The sequence below is a fragment of the Anopheles merus genome, chromosome 3L, assembly GCF_017562075.2.
Source record: "Anopheles merus strain MAF chromosome 3L, AmerM5.1, whole genome shotgun sequence".
Taxonomy (NCBI): domain Eukaryota; kingdom Metazoa; phylum Arthropoda; class Insecta; order Diptera; family Culicidae; genus Anopheles; species Anopheles merus.
The window spans coordinates 30,294,734-30,315,570 of NC_054085.1; the positions used below are offsets into that span (position 1 = coordinate 30,294,734).

Below are 20,837 nucleotides of genomic sequence, written 5' to 3' on the forward strand. Positions count from 1 at the left end.
GGACAACTCCAGCCGATTTTGGACGACTCCGGATGACTCCGGACAACTTCGATTCTTTATGACTCTGGACGTCTTTGGATGACTTCAGATGATTCCGGATGACTTCAGATGATTCCGGATGACTCCAGATGACTCCGGATGACTTCAGACGACCTCAGATGACTCCAGAGGACTCTGGATGCGTTAGACTTCGGACGACTCCCGGAGACTCTGAATGGCTCCGGACGACTCCAAACGTCTCTAGATAATGCTGAGTAGACCTACCTTCCCGAGTCTGTTCCGAAAATTCGAAGTCGACTCCAGACTTTTGTCAACTTCACCCATCACTACACCAACGACTAAAGGCGTCATCGCACCTGTCAATGGTTGGATGCGCCTAGTGCATAATTTAATCCAGCCTCTGTCTGTGTGCGTGTTTCGTGATTTCTGTTGTCTTATCCTCGCTCGAAAGCATACACTCCCTGCGGGCACAAGCTCCTCTGCTGCCGCCTGCCGGTTTTCCTGATAGAGGTGTTTGTGTGTGATAGTAGTCTATCCGTAGAGGTGTCGAGCATAAGTAAATAACTCGTTCCGGCCCGGGGAATGTTTTTATGTACCGTTTTTCTTTCGCGACGCTCGATATGGTTAACACATAGATGAAAAAGTCCCCAACAACCGGGAATGGAGGTAACGCGGGCGCGATAATAATCATGCTGGAGTTGATTGAAAGGAAACGGCAGGTTTGCCGAGGGTACGCGCTTTATTTGCACTGATTTGTGGTGCTGCCGAAGCTGGTTTTACTGTGCTCATTAGATAAGTGATTAATTGCACGATGAGAGCGATGGTTGGTGGTTACAATAAGTACTGCCTTTTTCTTGGGTGGAAGCTTCATTATTCATTCCTATACATTTTAACACAATAAATATGCGTTTCAAGCTGTACCATTAATATTCAACTTGAATGCTGATAGCATGATATTTTGTGTATGCGTCTTAATTTAGCAATTAATTACATTTGTCATCGATTGAGTGAGCTCGATCTTATCGGTTTGTTTGCGTTTTCTTTGTTTGTTGTCAAATGTTAAATAATTATACTACTCCACTTGACCCCACAGGAACGACGAAACATGCAACGAAAATTCAACTAAAAACATTGGTATTGGTTTTGATTCGATGAAAGGTGCTTGGTGCTTGCTGCACCTTCCTTGCTGCCAGTTGTCTGCCTTCCTCCTGCGATCGCGTCCGCTTATTACGAATGCATAAAAGGGCATGGGCAGCGAAAACAGATCGAACGTATTCGCGAGTCAGACAGGCAGTTGCGACAAGGCACATCGCGGCCCCGGGTGTACGCGTTTTGCATTTTAGATAACGGCCTCGAACGGCTCGGCTCGGACAATTAAATTTGGATAAATATTAATGAAGCGCAAAACGTGAAAGATTATGTTTTAATTGAGAAACAAAGCGAAGAGAGAGAGAGAGGAAGGACAAAAAGCGCACACTGTGAAGCGACGATGCAGTGAAACTAATTAACTTCTTCACTGCCGTGCGGAGGCCCCTTCTTCGCGGCTGTAGAATGAAGAGGTGAAATTTTAAATAATTCTTAAGTCGCGCAGCAAGTGCAAGATGTGCGCGCAAAAGCGTCCTGCGAAGGGTATGTTCGCGCTCGGGTTTTAATTATAATTGATCAAATTTCCTCACGTCGATGCGGACGCTCACGACAGGATAATTGAGCCTGGTGCACTCTTGGGTTGGCCAAGCTGGCCTCACCGGTTGGCTGTGGCCTCGGTTGCCATTTCGGGGTGTAGTAATGGGCGCATCGCACAGACCTCAGGACAGAAATTGACCTACCCGGACCTGAATTCGCCATCTGACACTGCGGTGGCCTCATGATCGAATGACAGTGATCGTATGATCGTTGTTCCAATTATGTTCGAATGATGCATTACTTTAAAAAAAAGCTTGTTTATAAGTTGTTTTTCACCCAAGAGCATCACAGATTTTTATTAAAAAATAATTTCAATTTGCAAATCTCAGCTCACTTGTGTAATGAGCCTCCAAACTACGTGCTACCATTTGTCTCTGGCTGATCGGGACGCGGGTATGATCGAGAACTTTTTAACAAATTGTGATAAATTACAGCCAAATAAATTATTAATATTATCCAACGAGCCGCAAACCGAGGGTCACATTTTGATGTGGGTCAGCTGGAATGGGATGGATGAAACTGAAAGGAAAACCAGAAAAATAAAACAAAATCCAAAAAAGAAACAGACAGCGAAAGGACGTTTGGGCACCAATGTTGCGTGTGTGCGTGCGTGCGTGTAATTTTTTTTTGGTTATTTTTCTTTTACATTTTTATTCGATAATGATGAGCCCCTCGATGATGAGGGAATGATAAATCGGCAATCGGATTTTTTTTGTTCTACGCACGCTCGGGGACGGTGAGGACTTCAGTCGTAAAAAAACGGGGCAATGAAAACTGGTTTGGCGCCAAACACACGAGCACACACACATACACATCTGTGCGGATCGGAAGCAAACATCGGGGGGTCGAAATGGTTTGGTTCCGTGGCGAGAGCAAAAAAAAAAACACAAAGGGAAACACATGAGGAAACGTGCCGGGCCGGTCGAAAAGGGAACTGGGAGAATTACCGAAACAAAACAGACGGGGCGGGAAGCTGGCAGCAGCAAAGCAAGAGCTCTAAAACTATCAACGATAATTTATAATACTCAAATTATGTTATTTGTTTAAGAAATTATTCACCAAAGCATAGAAAGGCAAGAGGAGGACCGTTCGTAATCCGTTCGAGCGGGGTCCGGACGACCCAGGGGCTGGGGAAGGGTTTTATGATGTCAAGGATACGTGCAGCATAATGCTGCCTTCCCATTGCTACGTTGTTGCGCTCGGTGAACTTCTCGGGGTGTTTTGAAGTTCTTCCGACGACGAGGAAGACCTCCGGCAGCACCTTCCCAGTTTTGCACCTGTCATCGGCGCACAGTGCGCCAGCGGTGGTTTTTTTTTGTTTCCCCCAGAAGGCTCCGTTTCCGTTCGGTTTTGTGTTCCTTTCTCCACTTTGTGTGTTTGGTTTGGTTCCGTTTCTTAGGCATTGTCTTTCTTTTTAATATTATTGCCTTTATCACTCACAGCTTGTTATCTTGTGTTTTATTTCCTCGCCCAATGTTACTTTTCCTACTGAACGAAATGTTCGAGCCCCCTCTTATGCCCGCCTTATGTTTATTACATGTTCCGTTTTTGCTGTTGTTGTTGCTTCGTTCATTCTCGCTGGTGGCCTTGGAGGAGTGAAGCTCGTAGCAGGACGGCAGCGCGGTACAAATTGTACCAGCTGATAGTGGATAGCCGGTTGGCGAACGCAGCACGGGTGACACACGCAGCGTTCTGGACGTAGCTCTCATTACGCTTCCACGCTGGCTTTCGTTGCGGATTGATTGAAACATTAGCATTTTGATCATAAATTGATTGGTTGATTGTGTGTGTGCGTGTGTTCGTTTTTATATTACCTTCTCCATACTGTGTTCTCAACCAGAGGAAGAGAGCGCACTGTTATGCAGCTTTAATGACAGCATGATTTATGTATTTCTACTGCATCGTTTTAATTTGGCGTTGTCCCCCCAAAAGCCCCCAAAGGCTGGACTCTTTTACGTATGGTTTGTAATGGGAAAGCTGTTTTTTCTCTCTCTTTGAAAAGAAATAGTTCAATTTAGGGTTTGTTAGTGAGCTTAATTGATTTTGACTAGTCCTTAGAAGGTGCACGATCGTGACTGTCTAATGTGAGACAGCAAACGAGCTGGTCTTACACACACGTGTGAACGAGCTAAAACGTTTGAGGGCATAAATCATTAGCGTCTTGTTTAATTTGTGCTGAGATTACAATATAATTACAGTTTGTGCGTGCTATACGGTTTGGCTAGTTGGCTTTACTTTATGCTTCACGGACCAACGAACAGGGAGCTGCGGCTAAAAAGAGATCTACAAGTCTTTACGGTCTATAACTGTATCATTAAATAGGTAGATTTGCACCGACATGTTTGGTTTTATTTCCAAGATGATCTTAAGTACTTGAATTTTCTATAGAGAGAGTTCAATATTCAATACTATCCTGATCGTCTAAAAGGTAAACTTCCTCCAATAACCTTCGCGAGCAACTAACTTCCCTTGAGAATGAGAACGGTTCAGACGATTGACGCCAAATAATTAGTGCATCGAGGAAAATGTCAGTACCATAAATCTTGGCCCGTCCGTCCGGGTCCACTTCTTTGCATGTCAGCACACAAATTATTATCTCCCCGTCGCTGCGTCTCACTCGCCAACTCGTCTGACGCTACAAAATTGCCAGTGCTCCGGTGCTGAACGCTCCGGAACTCCTTCCAGAAATCCCTCACACCCAGATTCCAACCTCTTCGGGACCTTCGGGGAACGCTTTCTGAGCGCTCCTCAAATCTCTCGTTCACCTTACACTCACACACACACACACACACACACACACACACGGTTGGGTGGGAAAAAGAGCGCCAGACAACATCACCGTTGCCCCCGGAGCGCTTTGCCTGGACAAGTTGGGACCAATCAGTAAATCAATCAATTGCTCGCAAGAGGCAGAAGTTTGGTGGACCAGATCACTGGACACTGCCAGCGGTGGGTCATGAAGGTGGAATGTGGGAGGGGGGGAGAGGGAGCGAAGCAGCCCATCGTAAATTATGAATTAATTTCTGCACGGTACTGTAGCCGTGACAAACAACAGCTGAAGCGACGACGCACGTTCTGGTGGCGTTGCATGTGAGCAGCCACGGCAGCTCCAAAACAGGGTGTTCTCGCTTTCGGGGTCGGGTTGTCGAACGTACACGAACGGGGCACGTCAACTGGATCGCGCGCCGTTCGGCCGGGTTGCTGGTTAATTTATTTAAATGACGCACGTCAACGATGTGCCGATCTCCTGCCGGATCGCATGGTAATTGCAGTGCTGCTTGTGCTTTGCCGTGAAATTATTCAATCAAATGTGGGACGCTGGACGAATGAAGGACACGAACACACCGAGCTGTCAGAAATCAGACCGATGAAACAGCCAACTTCTTGTGTGTTGTAAACTGTACTCTAAAAATCGTGCAGAAATTGTAACAAAAAGATGATACAAGTTCTCGATCAGCGAACGGTGGAGAATTTCCATCCACGAAAATGGCGTCTTTTGGCCCCCGTAATTAGTACCTCCTGGAGGTAAACAAACAGACGACAAAATTAACACCACTTAAACAAGGAGTGCCGTGATAGCAATCAACCACACATACCTACCTCCGCTGAGCGTCACGTATTTGCATCTCAATTAATCGCCCGAAGCAACCAGGAATCAGCGGAGGAAGAAATCCTGACGCGCTGTGTGACGCGAGCTGCAAACCCGTGGACGAAATCGCTAAAGCGAAGAAGCCAAGATCCATCGATCCAGCCCGTCCAGACGTACAATTGTAACCAAGGTGCGTCCGGCTCTGTTCCATTCCCATTAAAATTTGGCTTTTGTTTGGTATTTTGCGCAATGAAGCGCACCAAACAACGGGAGGATCTACCGAACTATGCAAACGTGTAGAACACGAATTTGAAGTAATATTTAAAGGAAAAGAAAAGGGCGAACGTAACAAAACAAGTACAATCAAGAAGGATATTTAAACAATCGCCACACAAGATACAAAAACGCAACAAACAAAAAAATCGCACTACGCCGAAAGGAATTAAAAGAATGTGTTGGGATACGAAAGCACACGGAGCAAAGGCGCATCTACAAGACGCGCTACCAGACGCTGTAGCATGAATATTCATAACCTATAATAACTATATCAGCATTACTGCCAATAACAATAACCCAAACAAGCTGGAAGCTCCTCCAGAACCACCCCAATACCCCCCCCCCCCCCCAAGCATCATCAGTTTGATTAGCGAAAGGACCTCTGCACACGGTTAAAGGTAGGGCCTCCTGCAAGCGAACGGAAAACCAAACAAAAACGTTCGTTCTCCCAATGCACCACGCAGGACCATTGAAGAGCCACCACAAAAGAGCAAGGAGGATGCCAGGGGGGCGAAGAAAGCGTAGCGAAGCAAAGCAAATAACCAAACGACGAGTGGTCATCGATGGTGGTGTTCATCATCGCCCCACTCGTTTTGGGGCGTAAACCTACCACAACGCTTGCGTCGCGTACCCCTCTTTGGTGCAGGAGAGCCTGAAGCGCCCGCGCGGACCACAAGCAGGCAGTAGAAGTATCACGAATTATGATTCGGTGGTCTCGGAATCGCGACGCCAGCAAAAAAAAAAAGGGTGGCCCGTTAATCATGGCGTTCGCTCGGTCTCTCTCTCTTGTACACTCCTATTTCCCCAAAAAACCGGAAGATACCGTCGCAGTGGAGTCACTGCTGCTGACAGAGGGCGTTGTGGCGCGTTAATCACATGGCCAGTGCAAAACGCAAGCCCGATCACTATCATGCACTGGTGCTTTCCTCGTTCAATAGTACGAGTCGAGTCGAGTAGGGACCTCGTGGAGTTGGTTGGTGTTTTTTTTGTTGTTGCTCTGCCTCATGTTCGAACACTTTAGCTTGTTGGTGTTGTCCGGTGTGTCGTTTTCGGGCCTCAGAATTGGGGACCCTCGGGGCAGATGGTGATAATGACGGGCTGTAGAATCCTTAGCCAGTTCCTGTGTGTGTGAGTGCAAGGGAGGAATGTGTTCTCGTTTGCCTGGTCCAGGCTCGATTAGGATGGTCCTCGGTGGTGGTGGTGTTCAGGACCTGGGGGTTGAACAGGGAGGTTTCGGAAGAGACCGAGATCGTTTCAAATTGATTTTGGCCTGCCTTTTGTTTGTAACCCTAAACTCTCGGCCGTTGCTTGTTTACTTTCTTAACGAGCTGTTGCGGGCACAAGGTGATGAATTTCCACATCATCATCATTGGCGCCCTTGTTGTCCTCGCTGTCTTTGCGTTTGGCTATGGAATGTTGGGTTGTGTACCGTTAGCAGGCTAGCCTATTCTACTCATATTAGCAGCAAAGGTCCCAAGCTCAAAGGGGTTAATGTTGCATTAGTCGGTGAGGTTTAGATACCGTAAATGTCTTAATATGTTGTTCAATGATGCTCACCTTTTAAGGGTGATCCTGCGAGAACAAATTAGTACGTACAATACTTCTCTTCTCACTCGCACCAAAGCCAAAACCCGGGTTTCAACCATCAAAAACGAACCGTTTCACTTCACCAGCAATTCATTCACTCTTACAACGCAGGCAGGCAAAAGATCACCCAGGCAAAGATCGATTGCGCCTCTAGCCTTTCTCAAGCCTCACAAGGTGCATCAACAGCCCAACAGTAAGACAGCCCACACGAAGGTAAGCCAACACACCACCGTCGCATGGTCTTCCGGACGAGCGAGTTCGTGACGACGTGAAGGGTTCGTTCGTCCGGAGCGTGGCCGTTGGGCTGGCGCCTTACTGATCGAGATTGAGTGATTTCTCCTCCACTCCGCCACCGTCGTCGTCGCCCGTCCGCTCGGTCTGGTTTCTTTCCTTCTTTCTCACGATGCCCAAGAATCCACCCCCAGGTCCAGTACCAAACCCAACCAGCCGCTCTCTTTCGGTTTCGCTCGGTTGAAATAATTCAAATTGTTTTATTTAAATACATCATTATCATCGCGACCCGGGCATCATCACCAACGTCATCATCTTCGCGTCGTCGTTGGTGAAGATTTCGGCTCCACCATTCCCCCTCCGCTTCCTCCTCAAAGGTGCAGCTGGCCACGATCATTTCAGCTATAGAGACGTTCTGGATGACCGTTTTACACTGGCGCCTACCAAGATCACGTACGTCCGTACCGGCAAGGATGGTGTGGCGCTAAATCTACAACCTGCCCCCCCCCCCATTCTCTTCCTCCTGCAGAAAGCAAAACCCTTCTCCACTCTTCACCCCGACGACAGTAAGAGAGTCCTCCCCCGGACGGAGACGGAGAAAAACATGGGAGAAAAACAGCAAGAGAACGTTAAAAAATAAACATTACCTCCACCGAAGTGGCTCCTCGATGACGGGGCCCCATTATCGTGTACTCCACGGCGTTGCAGGTCCCATCCGAAAACAGCCCCCGCGGGCTTGTTTCGCGTTTGCCCGGGATACTGGCAGCAGCGGTGGCTAATTTGGAAGGTGATCTGTTGGCTCGGGAGACTCCGCAGGCTCATTTTTGCAAGCGTGCGAGGTGTGATCGGAGACGAAGAGAGAAAGAGAGAGAGGGCAGACGAAAATCATGATCATATTGGCCAGCCAGTTATAATTTTCCCTCCAGAGGGTCGTAAACGAGAAACCACCGGCGATGCTCGGACCGTTCCACGAGGGCTCCACGAGAGGGTTAAGCAAACATTACAAATTATGAAGTATTCATGTCACGATTTTCTTCCCCAAGTTTCCCTGTTGTGAGGCCCCGAGAGTAGTGTGCTGTGTTTTTCATCCGTTTTTTTTTGTTTTGCACTCACTGGCTGCTGCTGCTGCTTGGGCCCGGGTAATGGGTCCGGAAGATCCGCTGGGTGGCAGTTAACATTGGGCTGCATGATCTTCGGTTGGGCTATTGGGCACTTTTTCTTTATGCAAAGGCTTAAAGCTTTTGCTGCATGTCCTCGACACTGCTGCTTCTGATACGCTTTCCAGCAAAACAGCCCTATCAATTAAAGCGCTGGTCTTGTGTGGGTTCATTAGAGTGACGTTGTGTCCTCCTGCCGAGGTAATGACCTTTTTGTTATATTTGTTCTGAATTAAAAAAAAAACAGCATCACTGCAGACGATCAAAGTGAAAAATGATCCCCTTCAATGCGAAAACTCGCATCATAGACACCGCCAGTTGAGAAAAAACGCCTGTCGGCTACTGTTGGGGCCAGCTCAATGGCCTCTGCGAGCGGTTTTTAATCTTATCGAACACCAGCCAACTGCAATCGACGTCCCTCCGGAGTCTATCGCAATCGGAACCTAGCGGAAGCTGTCTCAAATGGACCGTGAAAGCTCACTCCAATGGTGCCCTGTTGACAAACCTCCCGTTCTCCAAAGTGTTGATTGCCTCCGTACCCCCTCCTGTTTTGTGCCGTACGGAGTTCGGAGACCTTCGAGCATCTCTTCTCCGGTGTTTTTTTTTCTGCTGACTCACAGCATTCCCAGATTATGTGCGCATTCGTTATCAGTGTCGTATGTCGGTGCTGCCTGTCACCAGGGACATCGAGCGCTCTTGTACCGAATGAGTCTGCGATGAGATTGTGCCGTAGTTTCCGCACTGACCCGCCAGTCGGCTGAGGTCGCGCTGACCTCGCGGACAGTTTTGTAGGGGGGTCAGATTAGCAGCGCAATGGGCGAGCGCAGATTAGCAGTGCGCTAAATAGACAGCCTGTCGCTGTCGCACGGCACGCTACGTCCGATGAAGGCAACGAGCGCTCCCATATTGATGCAGGCTTCTTGTGTGTGTGTGAGAATGCGTTTTTTTCTGACGATGTTTGTCACTTTGCGCTCTAATTAAAGCTTGGTTCGTGTCGCAGCAGCGCAATGCGCGAACCGCACGCGGTCACAGTTGAGCTGTGTCATCCGCTGGTGCACTGCTGGTGGTGGTGGTGATGGTGGTGATGGTGGTGCTCGCTGCATCCCGTCCCCCGCCGATGCAGTTTATCAACCGCACGCGTGCACTTGTTGTCGCATGTTCGGGTTCGGGCTATCATCATCTCATTAACACTGATTTACCGTCCGCCTGTCCGCCTCGGTGGTGGTTGATGCATCCGCCAAGTTGGCCAGATTATCGTGCTGCCTGCTTCCGCTGGTTGGTGGTGACAATCGACCGTGCTGTAGTAGACTCGTTGCTTTTTTTTTGTTTGTTTGTTCGTTTCTAGTTAACGCAGTTGTCAACGTCTCACATTAATTTTAATTTAAGCAGATAGTTGGTGTGTGCGTGTTTTTTTCTACAAATATGAAGCATTTTTTGTACTGTCACACTTTTCCTCCTTCGACACACTCATCACACTTGTTGTGACAGTTCGTTTAGTGTTTTCTTGGAAATGAGTTTTCTTCATAACAACAAATCAAAAAAAGGGTGACAACAAGCAATGCGTGTCACACACACAAAAAAAGAAGTGTCTTAGCGATATCAGGCTTCCATGGAAAAGGGCAAGTACGCGCTGGAATTCCGAGAACGATTCATCATCGCGATGCAGTTTTGTAAGGCGTTTGGTACTGCTTTTGCTGCCGGTTCTGTATGGTTGAAGTTGTCTGGCTGTGGGTATATTAGTTACACAGTTAACGATCCGGTTCGTGTGCATGTTAAACCAGCCCAGATTGGCGCACGATGCGATCGTGATAGAAATGTATACACCCGCTCCCCCCGAGGGAACATCCACCGCTGCTCCCGATGCTTCCAACTGCTGCCCGCGTTTGTCATTGGAAATGAATTAGGAGAGAGGTTTTGGGTTTGGACCAACGAGGAAATCGCATTTCAACGCATCATCGCGCTCATGGGTTTATCACGCGAGCTAGTGATTAAGTCATATCGCGCCACAAAATCATCACTGCACACACACACACACCACACAATAATAAAAAACAAACCTAAACACACAGAAAAAACGAGAAGCTGTTTTGATGGCCCCGAGCATCACCTTCCGGTCATGCTTGCGCTACCGGGAGTCCGGAACACTCGCTCTCGGTTTGACACTCTCGGTGAACCCGGGGTGGGGAGGTTCCGGGCTCGGGGAGGGTGAGCGAGATTGGGCCATCATCGTTGGTGGCGTGCTTGGTGGTGTTAATCTGGTTATAAAAGGGACAGATTTGTTTTTAATTTTTGTGCTAACAGTGTGGTGTGCGCCGTGCCTTAGCCGTGTGCGATCGCAGCTCGATGAAATATAGGTTCCATCACACTTGAAACTAGATGGCAATGATCGAACAGTGCGGGGAATTACATTCAGTGCAACATTGTTTCTTGATTTCCTTGAACATTTACCGTGAATTTTTGGTGCCTAGAGCCTCTCTCTGGCCCCAACATTGAAATTAACTGCTTTTGGAATTAAATGTTAAAAGGCTTGAGTTTGTTTTTCAGAAAAATGTTACTTTTGTTTTCAGATATTTCCTTTGTTCAGTTTTAAATGAAACAAAAGTCCTGTATTTTGTGATCTTTTATTTAAATATTAGTAGATTTCTATCACCTGTAAGGCTCTAACTAAACTCACTAAATATAATTGGAGGTAACATTGAAAAATGCTTAATTCCAGAGCATTGATTTCTACTTTTTTCATGAACATAGAAGCTCCAAGAAAATGTTGGTGCTGAAGGGTATTTTTCTTCTATTTTAAAAATATGCCATATCCTACTAACAGACCTCCTTGATAGAATAATAGTCAATGATAAAGCATACAAATATTGCAAGACCAAGCAATTAACATTATAATCCACTCTTTAGTGTATCAAAACCTATTCGAATATCTCGCATTGTAAAACTACAACTTAAACTCGAAATTGTAAATACCTATCTGTGAAAATCACTTCACCGCATGTTACTTCGCTGGAAGAATACAACCAGCCCTACCATTAGTGTGACCAGCGTACGGTGGAAACGGTTTGCAAACGGTGCAACGACGCGTGCACTAATAATTGGGTGTGTTAATTATTATGCAGCTGGAATTGCTGCGTAGTGTTACCAGAAAATTAAGAATCTTTGCACGTTTATTTATTCAACCTTTTTTTAAATTTTTTGGTTGGCGTAAAAGTAATGTGATTGTAAAAGGCTGTAAGACTGTAAGGCGGGTTTTGGTGTAGGCCATTTTGTTGCCTGTTGCGGCGGCTGCTGCTGCCGCTTGGTGTAAAATTGAGCAAAATTATTATTCCCTCCTTTCTGCACACACACACATTTAGCAGCAGCGGTGGGCGCTAATGCAAGTTAATCGGGGCTATTTGTAGGCAAGCGGCAGGCGAGCTGGAAATGATAATTAGACGTTTCATGGGCGTGGAAATATTAATAAAATCGCCAAATAATTGTGTTTTGCGCAAGTGTGCATGAGGAATTCTAGTGAGCGTGAGCTTGAGCAAAGAATATGGCGAAGCTTCATACAACAAGCCCACCACAAACCTTTCCGGTAGTGGTGGAAATATAAATTAAAAACAATAACTCTAGTGCCTTCTGGCCACAGTGCCGCCGCTACACGGAAACACGAAAGTAAAACACGCGCTCCATCATGCTTTCGAAAAAGTACAATTATTTTGTGTGGTTTTTTTTTGTGTTAAAACACCCCCGAAAATATGTTTCCTGGTATCTTTCTTCTTGTCGCTTGGCTGGCTCGCCGCAGCACCTGAGTGCCTGCGCTGAACGTGTTGGCGTGAAAAATGATGAACATGCGAGGGAGGGAAGAGATTGATTTATCCCCCGCGCCAGAGCTACATCGCAAGGGGGTGTTTATCTCGCGCACCCCCCCCCCCGGCGTGGATAAGCAAAATGAAAACTTGGAACTTATTAAAAGCGCATGTTGACCGTCACACCAGCTACCAGCTTAGCCATGGTGTAGCGGGTCGCTAGACACTTTGCGTTTAATCCTCAGCGTCAGCGTTGTTGCGGGTGAAATAACCGAAATGCTCGAAATGCCTCCACTCGATCGTAACATCGTTTTGTGAGACTACACCCCAAAAACAGAAACAAAAGAGAGAGAGAAAAAAATACACAAAACAGTCCTCCATCATAGCGAGAAAATTTAATTAAGACAAAACACAAAAAATCAAAATGGATGGATGAGAAAATCCATCCATCCCGTGGCCGTTTCGGTGGCTTCGGGGAAGCTTCGGAAAGCGTCCGACCACATCGGTTGGCCCTCTAAACTAGATTCAATTTTCGGGCCCTGCGCTTCCGCCGTTCCTTCCAGCCACCCTTTTGCTTCCTGTAAGTGGTCAAATGACCCCGGAAGAAAAGCATCCGACTAGTGTGGCCGGTGTCCGACCCACCACCAGCACGCACCACCACCCAGTTTGTTGCTCATTAAACAAACAACCAAAAACCACTGATACCTCCAATGGTTGGCATGGGAGCCTCCTTGGTGGAAGCTTTTCAGAGGGGGGAGGCCGAAATAATTTACGACCGTAATAATGTACACATTCGTATGCCGCCCTGGGTCCCGCGTCGCAACACCGGCAACACGGCTGTACCACGGCTGATAATTATCATGAAAAGTCTGGCGTTTTCCACACCTATAAAATCACTCAGCGGGCACACACACACACACCGGGGTGGCACTGACCGGAAGATGATTTCCGATGCGATAGGTGTGGGACCCGGTCCGACTACGGGTTATGGAGCCCGCCCGACAACTTCCTCGGAAATGGGGGATTTTTTTTGTTGCTGGTTGTTTGTTCGCTGTGCTTAGATCTAGTTCGAGAGCCTCGTCGGGAAGGGAAGGGTTTTTAAGGGCGTTCGTAACCTTTCCATGCACGCCCGAATCACCGCAAGCGATCATCACACCGGTCAGCCATTTTTGAACACACTTAAAACTAACCTAATAATTCTCGGTCGGTTGGCGCTGCGGGAGTTTGTGTGCTTCGGAGGGAGCAGCGTTAATTAAAATATGCACCGCCATACACTTACAGCAAAACGCGGGGGGAAGGTTGCTAAAAATACATACACAAAAAGCGAGAGGTTCCTAATAATTCCTGGGTTAGAAATCTCACCGACACACTCCCTGCAGCCTTTCGGGAGATAAGTTTTGAAGGGTGTACTAAAACAACCATCTTGGACCCTACAGCCCCTCCAGTCCGCAGCGTTCCTCTTGGAAGATGAAAACGATAACACGCCATCCGCTCGAAGGTGTTGTTGGAACGGCGTTCGGTTGGCGTGTGAGTTGTTCGGCAGGGCGTAACACTCATGCGCTCTCGAGTGAGTACACTCGCGCCACGCCGGTGTCTGGTGTTGATGGACCCATCCCAAATCGCCCTCACCTCCGCCTCCGAAGCGGAAAACAGCTCCCTCGGTCCAAATTTTGACAGCTCAGCACCGCTCGCCTAGAGTGTGTGTGTGTTTAAATTTAAGCTCCGAATGGATGATTTTTACGATCCCAAGCCAAACCCGTGATGGCGGATGGCAGATAGACTAGGCCTTCCTTCCACCGGTAGGAAAATAAATTCAATAGACACCTTGAAAGTGCGCACCGCGTACAACGGAGGTTACGGAGTTACATGCCCGTTCGCTATTTCTGGACGGCTTGTGCTTAATGCGACAGCAAATGTTACTCCCTGTACGCCATCTTGCGGTGAAAATGGGTGTAAATTACCGCCGAAGCTAGGAACGCGTTCGTCTGCGCTCCGTTCACCGATGACTTAGAGCGATAAATTCCGTTTGACGGATTGTCGGACTTTTCACGGATGTGTGTCAGCGGATGAGGCAGAGGAGAGGAGGTTTGCCAAATCTGTGTTGACATACACGCGCGCAGTTTTGGAACGGTTTCAGTGAAGCGAGCTTGGGTGAAAGAAATGGAAAGATATTCAATTTCACCACCGTGGAGTTGAGATGAAGAGTGCGGTGATAAAAACGGTTATTTTGGACTCTGAGAATCAGATATTAGAGCATGTAACTTTTACGAGCATTGCGTTGATACGAGCGATGGATGCGTTAAGGAGTTATTGCTTAATTTTTGACGGCTGGTAAGGACCGAAGATGATGATGATGATGATGATGGGTTTTATATGTTTTTGAACATTTTTCAACACAGCTTTCAGCACGCAATCGATTAACGACTGTATCTTCTTTTGCTCTCGTCTTTTTACAGGCAAATGTTCCCGCAAATGAAGTTTCGCGTGTCCGGGCTGGACGCAAAAGCCAAGTACATCCTGCTGCTCGACATTGTGGCGGCGGACGACTACCGGTATAAGTTTCACAACAGGTAAGGTTTCTTCGCGCATCTTCGGATGCTCAATTTCTTAGTCACTGTGTCGTTTCCTATGACCTTATCCAATAACCGATCACTGAATCAACTTCTGACGAAAGACATAGCTCATTTCATGAATATCTCGTGTTATCTATGTCAGATAAGAGCATCTGGATCTTAAATCAAAGAATACTCATTACCTTGTGGACCCTTTTCAACAAAGCCATTGGTAGGAATCATTGAATCGCAACGCCCTATGCTAGATCGGAATCCTGAAGATGATAGTACATCTCCCATAATTATGCTTATATTCCAATGCCAAATCCATCAATTGGGTCAACATTCTTGCACTTTTAACAAGACATCTAACTAATAACATCTCTCTTCCTCTTTCACACTTTTCCCTCAGCCGGTGGATGGTGGCGGGCAAGGCCGACCCGGAGATGCCCAAGCGCATGTACATCCATCCGGATTCGCCCTCGACCGGCGAACAGTGGATGCAGAAGGTGGTCTCGTTTCACAAGCTGAAGCTTACCAACAACATTAGTGATAAGCACGGATTTGTAAGTACTCTTGAGCTTTTTTTTGCCCACTTTTTTGTGTATGTATGTGTGTGCATTCTTTGTCCGCGGGTGAAATTAACGTCTCGATTCCAAACGACCATTAAACATAGCGATCGTTTCGCTCGCTGCCAAATCAAAAAGGGAGAAGAAAAAAAAAACATTGGAGTCAAGCTACACAAAAAAACTCTGTACTACAGTAGCAAACGACCTCTAGGTTGCGTCGCACGTGTGCATTAATGTCCGCTTTATACACACACACACACACACACTCTGGTTTTACCGCTTCGCTTCGCCCGCGTAGACAGTAGCAACCGCACACACGGGGCCCGGGAAATGGCCAACACCAAACCGTTGGGCGGGGGCGCGGGTGGGTGTGTGGGGTTTTTAAAAAGAAAGCGCGTCGTTTTTATGACCGTTACCCGGCTGTCGGCGGACCTCCCTTTGAACTCCGGGCCCACAGGACACGAGCAGTGCCCGTCCGCCGGTCTTTGCTTTTGTAGCTAATGGATCACCAGCATCACCAGCAGCCGCTCCCGCGATGTACGGTCCGTGGCGTGAAGGTGAAATAATGGTGTCCTCTTAATCTGCGCTACTACGCGTTTAGCTTAATCGACAACCAGAAGCCACCAGCCACTGGATTTGCCACTGTAGTTTGGGGCGGTTTTTTTGTTGTTCTTGCGTGTATGTTGTTTGGGTTGTCTGCTCGTTCCTTTTTTTCCCCTAACCAATTCCCATTAAACACTACTGCCCCGACTGCTCTTGCCGATGGATCCGTAAGCAAACGATGGTGACACTATGCTTCCTATGCCTGCCGAGATCATGATTGTACGCTTAATTGTGTTTACTATCAATAAATAATACGCCTTAATCGGCGTATGCTCGCCTACCGGGCCCCGAGGAGGACGCGTAAGAGTAGTTGGTGGTGGTGGTGTTGTTGTCACCATCGTCGGAATCGCTTTGCGCGTTTACGCACACACGAGGCGGCAAAAGATGAAAGACAGGAATGACTTTTGTTTACACACCAATCAAACCCAATAAGTGCCGAAAGGGAACGATCCGGTGCTCTGTTGGCATGCTTAACGGCTGATGTAGAGAGGTCCATGGGAACGCAGTGAGGATGCGCCGAAGATGCCGCGCGTGAGCAGACGGAGACTAAGTACGCTTGCGCATTAATTGACGCGTCATGCGAATTATTGCGCACGAGAAAAGGCCGAGTGAGATACACGGTCGCCGATTAGCCGTTTGAAATTGATTGAACAATATTGGAGTGATTAAATATTTGCCTTTGTCTACGGCTGAAGTTTACCTTCATTGTTGAGGTTGAGCGTTCGATGCTTTTTTGTGTGCTATTTGTAGCAAGAGAGCGATGAAGAGAGCACTGTGAGTGAGCTCGGCAAAGAGGCTGTTGGCGTTTATTATTTTCTTATGCCACCCTGAGCGCCTGAAAACTAATGATGTGCAATCCTACGGCGTTGCGAGGAGATTTCAGAGCAGCTTACAAAATTATTCACCACTAGCCGTAAAAGTAAACACCATCCGAGCTCTGACCCTCTGGCCTAGCCCTCTCTAGCCCTCGGTGGTGCTACTGATAAAGTGGTCACCGGTTTTCTCGGTGTGCCAAATTTGTCTAAATGGCCTGTCAAACCGGTAGCACCAGAAGCGGCGGCGATGCGCAAGCAACGAACAAAACAACCATTGCCTCCCATCGGACGCAAATAATCAAACGAAGACGCGGCCGGCGCGGACGAACAGACCAGAGGCAAGCAGCCGCACACCAACCCTCCAAAAAAAAGGGGTTTTCGTTTGGTCAGCAAATGTGGTGCGCTGTGTGCTTTGTCCGTGTGCCAACGTTTGGGGCCCGCTAATCGGGGCGGTGTGGACGACAAAACTCAAACGATGGACCCAACGGGGTACGCAAATGAGGACACACATGCACGGCGGCCTCGGGCAAAAGCAAATAATAGACCATCGGGAGATCTTTTTTTTTTTTTGTTCGGGAGATGAGATGAAAAAAGAGCACAGAAAAGAGAAAAACAAATCACACACACACGCACCAGAATCTGAAGCCGCAAAAGCGTAATTAAAACAAGCGTCCGACATAATGGATGATAAAGACGGATCCCGCGCATGAGATTTGCGCGAACATTGGGCAATGGATTTCTGTTGTTGTCTTCTTTCCGTTCCACGCCTTTGCGCGTGCTTTGCGGTTGCTGTCCATGCTTGATGGATGGTTTAATTTGCGGAGCCGGATAAGGAAATAATAAGGCAAACAATCATACACACACATACAATACAATAGAGCGTATGAATTTGATAGGGAATTAGACTACCGTAATCAGCTACTGGTTTTTGTTAATTTTTTGTTTGGCATGTGACTGGTTAGGCTATGCTCTGAGCAAGTGCATATGGATGCATCATGCAAAATTTGATTTTTTTGCTTTTTTTGTGCGTCTTTCCGCTTCGAATAAAAATGATAAGCACAACGAAAAGCGTATTTTTTTATTTAAAATAAAAACTGCAATGGTAGACGCAATGTAAGTTCCTATAAAGATCAGCCATTGTACGTTTCCTGGACTCAAATAAACTTTGGTTGGAAATGATAGATTTGGTCGTGATGTGTTGTTTGAAGAAAGAATCACTAGAACATGTTAGAGGAATCTTGAATTCTATTCAACAATTATTTGAGACTTTAATCAGACTTCAAAATTTTGAATTCTATTTAATCTACATCTAAAAAGTGGAACTAAAACGAACGAAGTACTGTAACCAACCTGTCCCTGATGCTCTCTGCCATCCCAAACCACAAAAACATTGCCCAAAATGCCGATGCCGCGTGGGTGCGAGCCTAGCCTTGGGTTGTGTCACCCTTTTGTCCTTACCATTTCCTAATTACTGACAGCTGGACAAAGGTTCGACCCCGCGCAGTGTCGATGGAAGAACGGTTGACGTCTAGAAATTAGCCCTTTAAAACGGACCGACCTCAACCGACCGGCGTATCAGTGGAGCGAACCTTTTTATTATCTGTCTCTCTCTCTCGGTGCTTACCAGCCATCCGGTAGCCGAGGACACTGATAGTAAAATAGCGATAATCGCTTGTTAGGAAATTATCCCAACATGCCATTAATCCAGCCTTGCGGCTGCCCCCGACACACACACACACACAGCCTTCAGATAGGACGTTTGACCGATAAAAAAAACACATGAAAAAACGGCTAGAACAGTCCCGCCACCCGGTGGCATCTGTGGTTGATGAGGCGGTTTACTGCTTCAGCGACATCGATCCGATCCGATTTAGCCGGCCAGCCCCGGGGCCACGAAAAGGACCGAAGGACGACCGCAAAGCGTACCGGTGGAGGATAAGGGCACAAACATGCAGCAGGGGGAACAAAAACGGACAGCCTCGGAAACGGTTCACTGGTTCGTTGAGTGACAGAAGCTGCAGAAGGAGGCTTCTCTAGGCAAGGCAAGCACGCCAGGCAGCGACACACGAAGCAGCTCACACACGGAGACGCGCACAAGACTGAAGGATCCTTCGCAAAACTGATGAGACCGCTCCCGGTACGTTTCATGTGTATCCTTTTGCTACGTGGCTACGATCAGCATGCGCGCACACACACACGCATAGAAAAAAGTACCCCAAGATGCTCACTCTATTAGAAGTAGAGCATCGCAAGAAGTGGCTAAAGCGTTCAGCGCCCCAGAAGTCCTTACCAAAGTCTCGACTTCTTCTCCCTCCTGCCTACGGCTGGTCGGAGGCGCATAGTTGAACTTCTAGCAGCGTTGTAACTTTCGGAATAGAAGTTTTACCTCCAGGACGCCCTCTGCGAATACTGAAACCGCTGAGATGGTGTATCGAGGGCGAACGGAGTGCCCCGCGGCCATTCCGGTCCCCGAAACCGTGCACAATGAAATGTTTTAGAAAATTAGGATTATTATTTAGACATTGATCCCATTGTTCCCGCTCGACGGTACTCGACTTTTGCAAAGATTCTTCTGGGGGGGAGTGGTAAGGGCAGGATTTGCAAAAAAAAACCTGAAGAGGCTATGCTTTTCAGGGCACGGTAATCGAGTCCTAGAAGAGTATAGAAAGCCGGAGCCAAAAGGTCGGCAAAGTACAAACAGCAGCCACATCCACCAAGCAGAAGGTATGGCCCCGGGATCAGTTGCTGCGGTGCGTTTACGGGAGTTATCGGGAAGGGGGCTTTAAACCTGGCGAACAGGGGCCCAAAATTGGCTTGCATGGAATTAGGTCGAGCGAAGTGCCTGTAAAAGTGTGTGCTCTGGGCCTTCCGCAGGCTGCCTTCGAGCACTATTGTGTCGGCAAACGGTTGACTGATTTTGCAAGCGGCGGGTCCTATGGAGTTTTGCACGACCGCAAGCCCGCGCAAGTTGCGCTTGAGCAAGAATTCTATTTAGATTTAGACGTTTCGATAACATTCCCGTGAGCGAAGGGCTAAAAAAATGATAAAAAGGTTCGAGAAAACCACAGAAAGGCGCAAAAAGAGAGCAGCGTTTGTTGCTGCTGCTGCTGCTGCTGCTGCTGCTGCTGCTTTTGACATATCTTTGGAAGCTGTTGCACATGAAGACAGCGTAGTGTGTGCATTCGCAGGGCAAGGATAATGCAATGAAGGAGCCAACCTGATATTGGTATGGTAGAGCGCAACCGACCCGGAGGCCCGAACGGTCCAAATTGGTGATGGAATTGGGAGATTAAGGGTTTGGGTCGTTTCCATTATCTTGCGGCTGTAATGCAGCAGCGATGACACAGGCAGCTGGTAAGGAGATAGAGATGTTAGCAGGAATCATTGATCTGGATCTGGAATTTCGTAAAACCAATTACACAAAAGACATTGCGTTTGCGACTTGAAGCAGGGGAGTTTTGGAGTTTATCTTCTGTAGTTCTGGAGTATCTTCTAAACTTGGAATTGTCAGACATTATTCTCTCTAATGCATCTTCATTTCAAACTACTCACACAACAACAAAAAGCGTACCAAATACACACACCATCCCTCGCAAAGTGTAAAGTGTCACAGACACCCTCGACCTAATGCGGCGCTGTTGATCGATTCTTTGGCAGTGCCGGGAATGCCGCCTCAATCGCATCCCAGTGACGGTGCGGCACACAGCGCTGTAAGTACATTAAGGCTATGTAAATAGGCAAACATACCGCATGCTGGAGAAATGAAACAACTCCCCCCCCCCCTTTTCCCACCGCAAACGGCATCACGGGTTCTATTTGCCGTATCATTACTTCCTTTTTTAAAAGCTGAGCGCATCGGTACCGCTCAGAGAAGAACCTGCCCCAGCAGTTCGCCGTCGCGTAATGGGTGCATTTCAATATTGACTTGTCACCTTCCAACGGCACTGCTGCAGGGAGGTAAAATGAATCTTAAGCGCAAACAAA

At 47.5% G+C, this 20,837-nt stretch overlaps 1 protein-coding gene across 9 annotated transcripts in view; it reads left to right on the plus strand.

Moving 5' to 3' along the window:
- The window catches only part of LOC121599048 (optomotor-blind protein-like), a 132,288-nt gene that overhangs the window by 28,086 nt on the left and 83,365 nt on the right, over positions 1 to 20,837 (plus strand). For all 9 annotated transcript variants that reach the window (XM_041926528.1, XM_041926533.1, XM_041926534.1 and 6 more), the window contains exons 3-4: positions 14,771 to 14,884; positions 15,279 to 15,432. In XM_041926528.1, the coding sequence (XP_041782462.1) occupies positions 14,771 to 14,884; positions 15,279 to 15,432 (268 nt within the window). The remainder of the gene's footprint in view (positions 1 to 14,770; positions 14,885 to 15,278; positions 15,433 to 20,837) is intronic.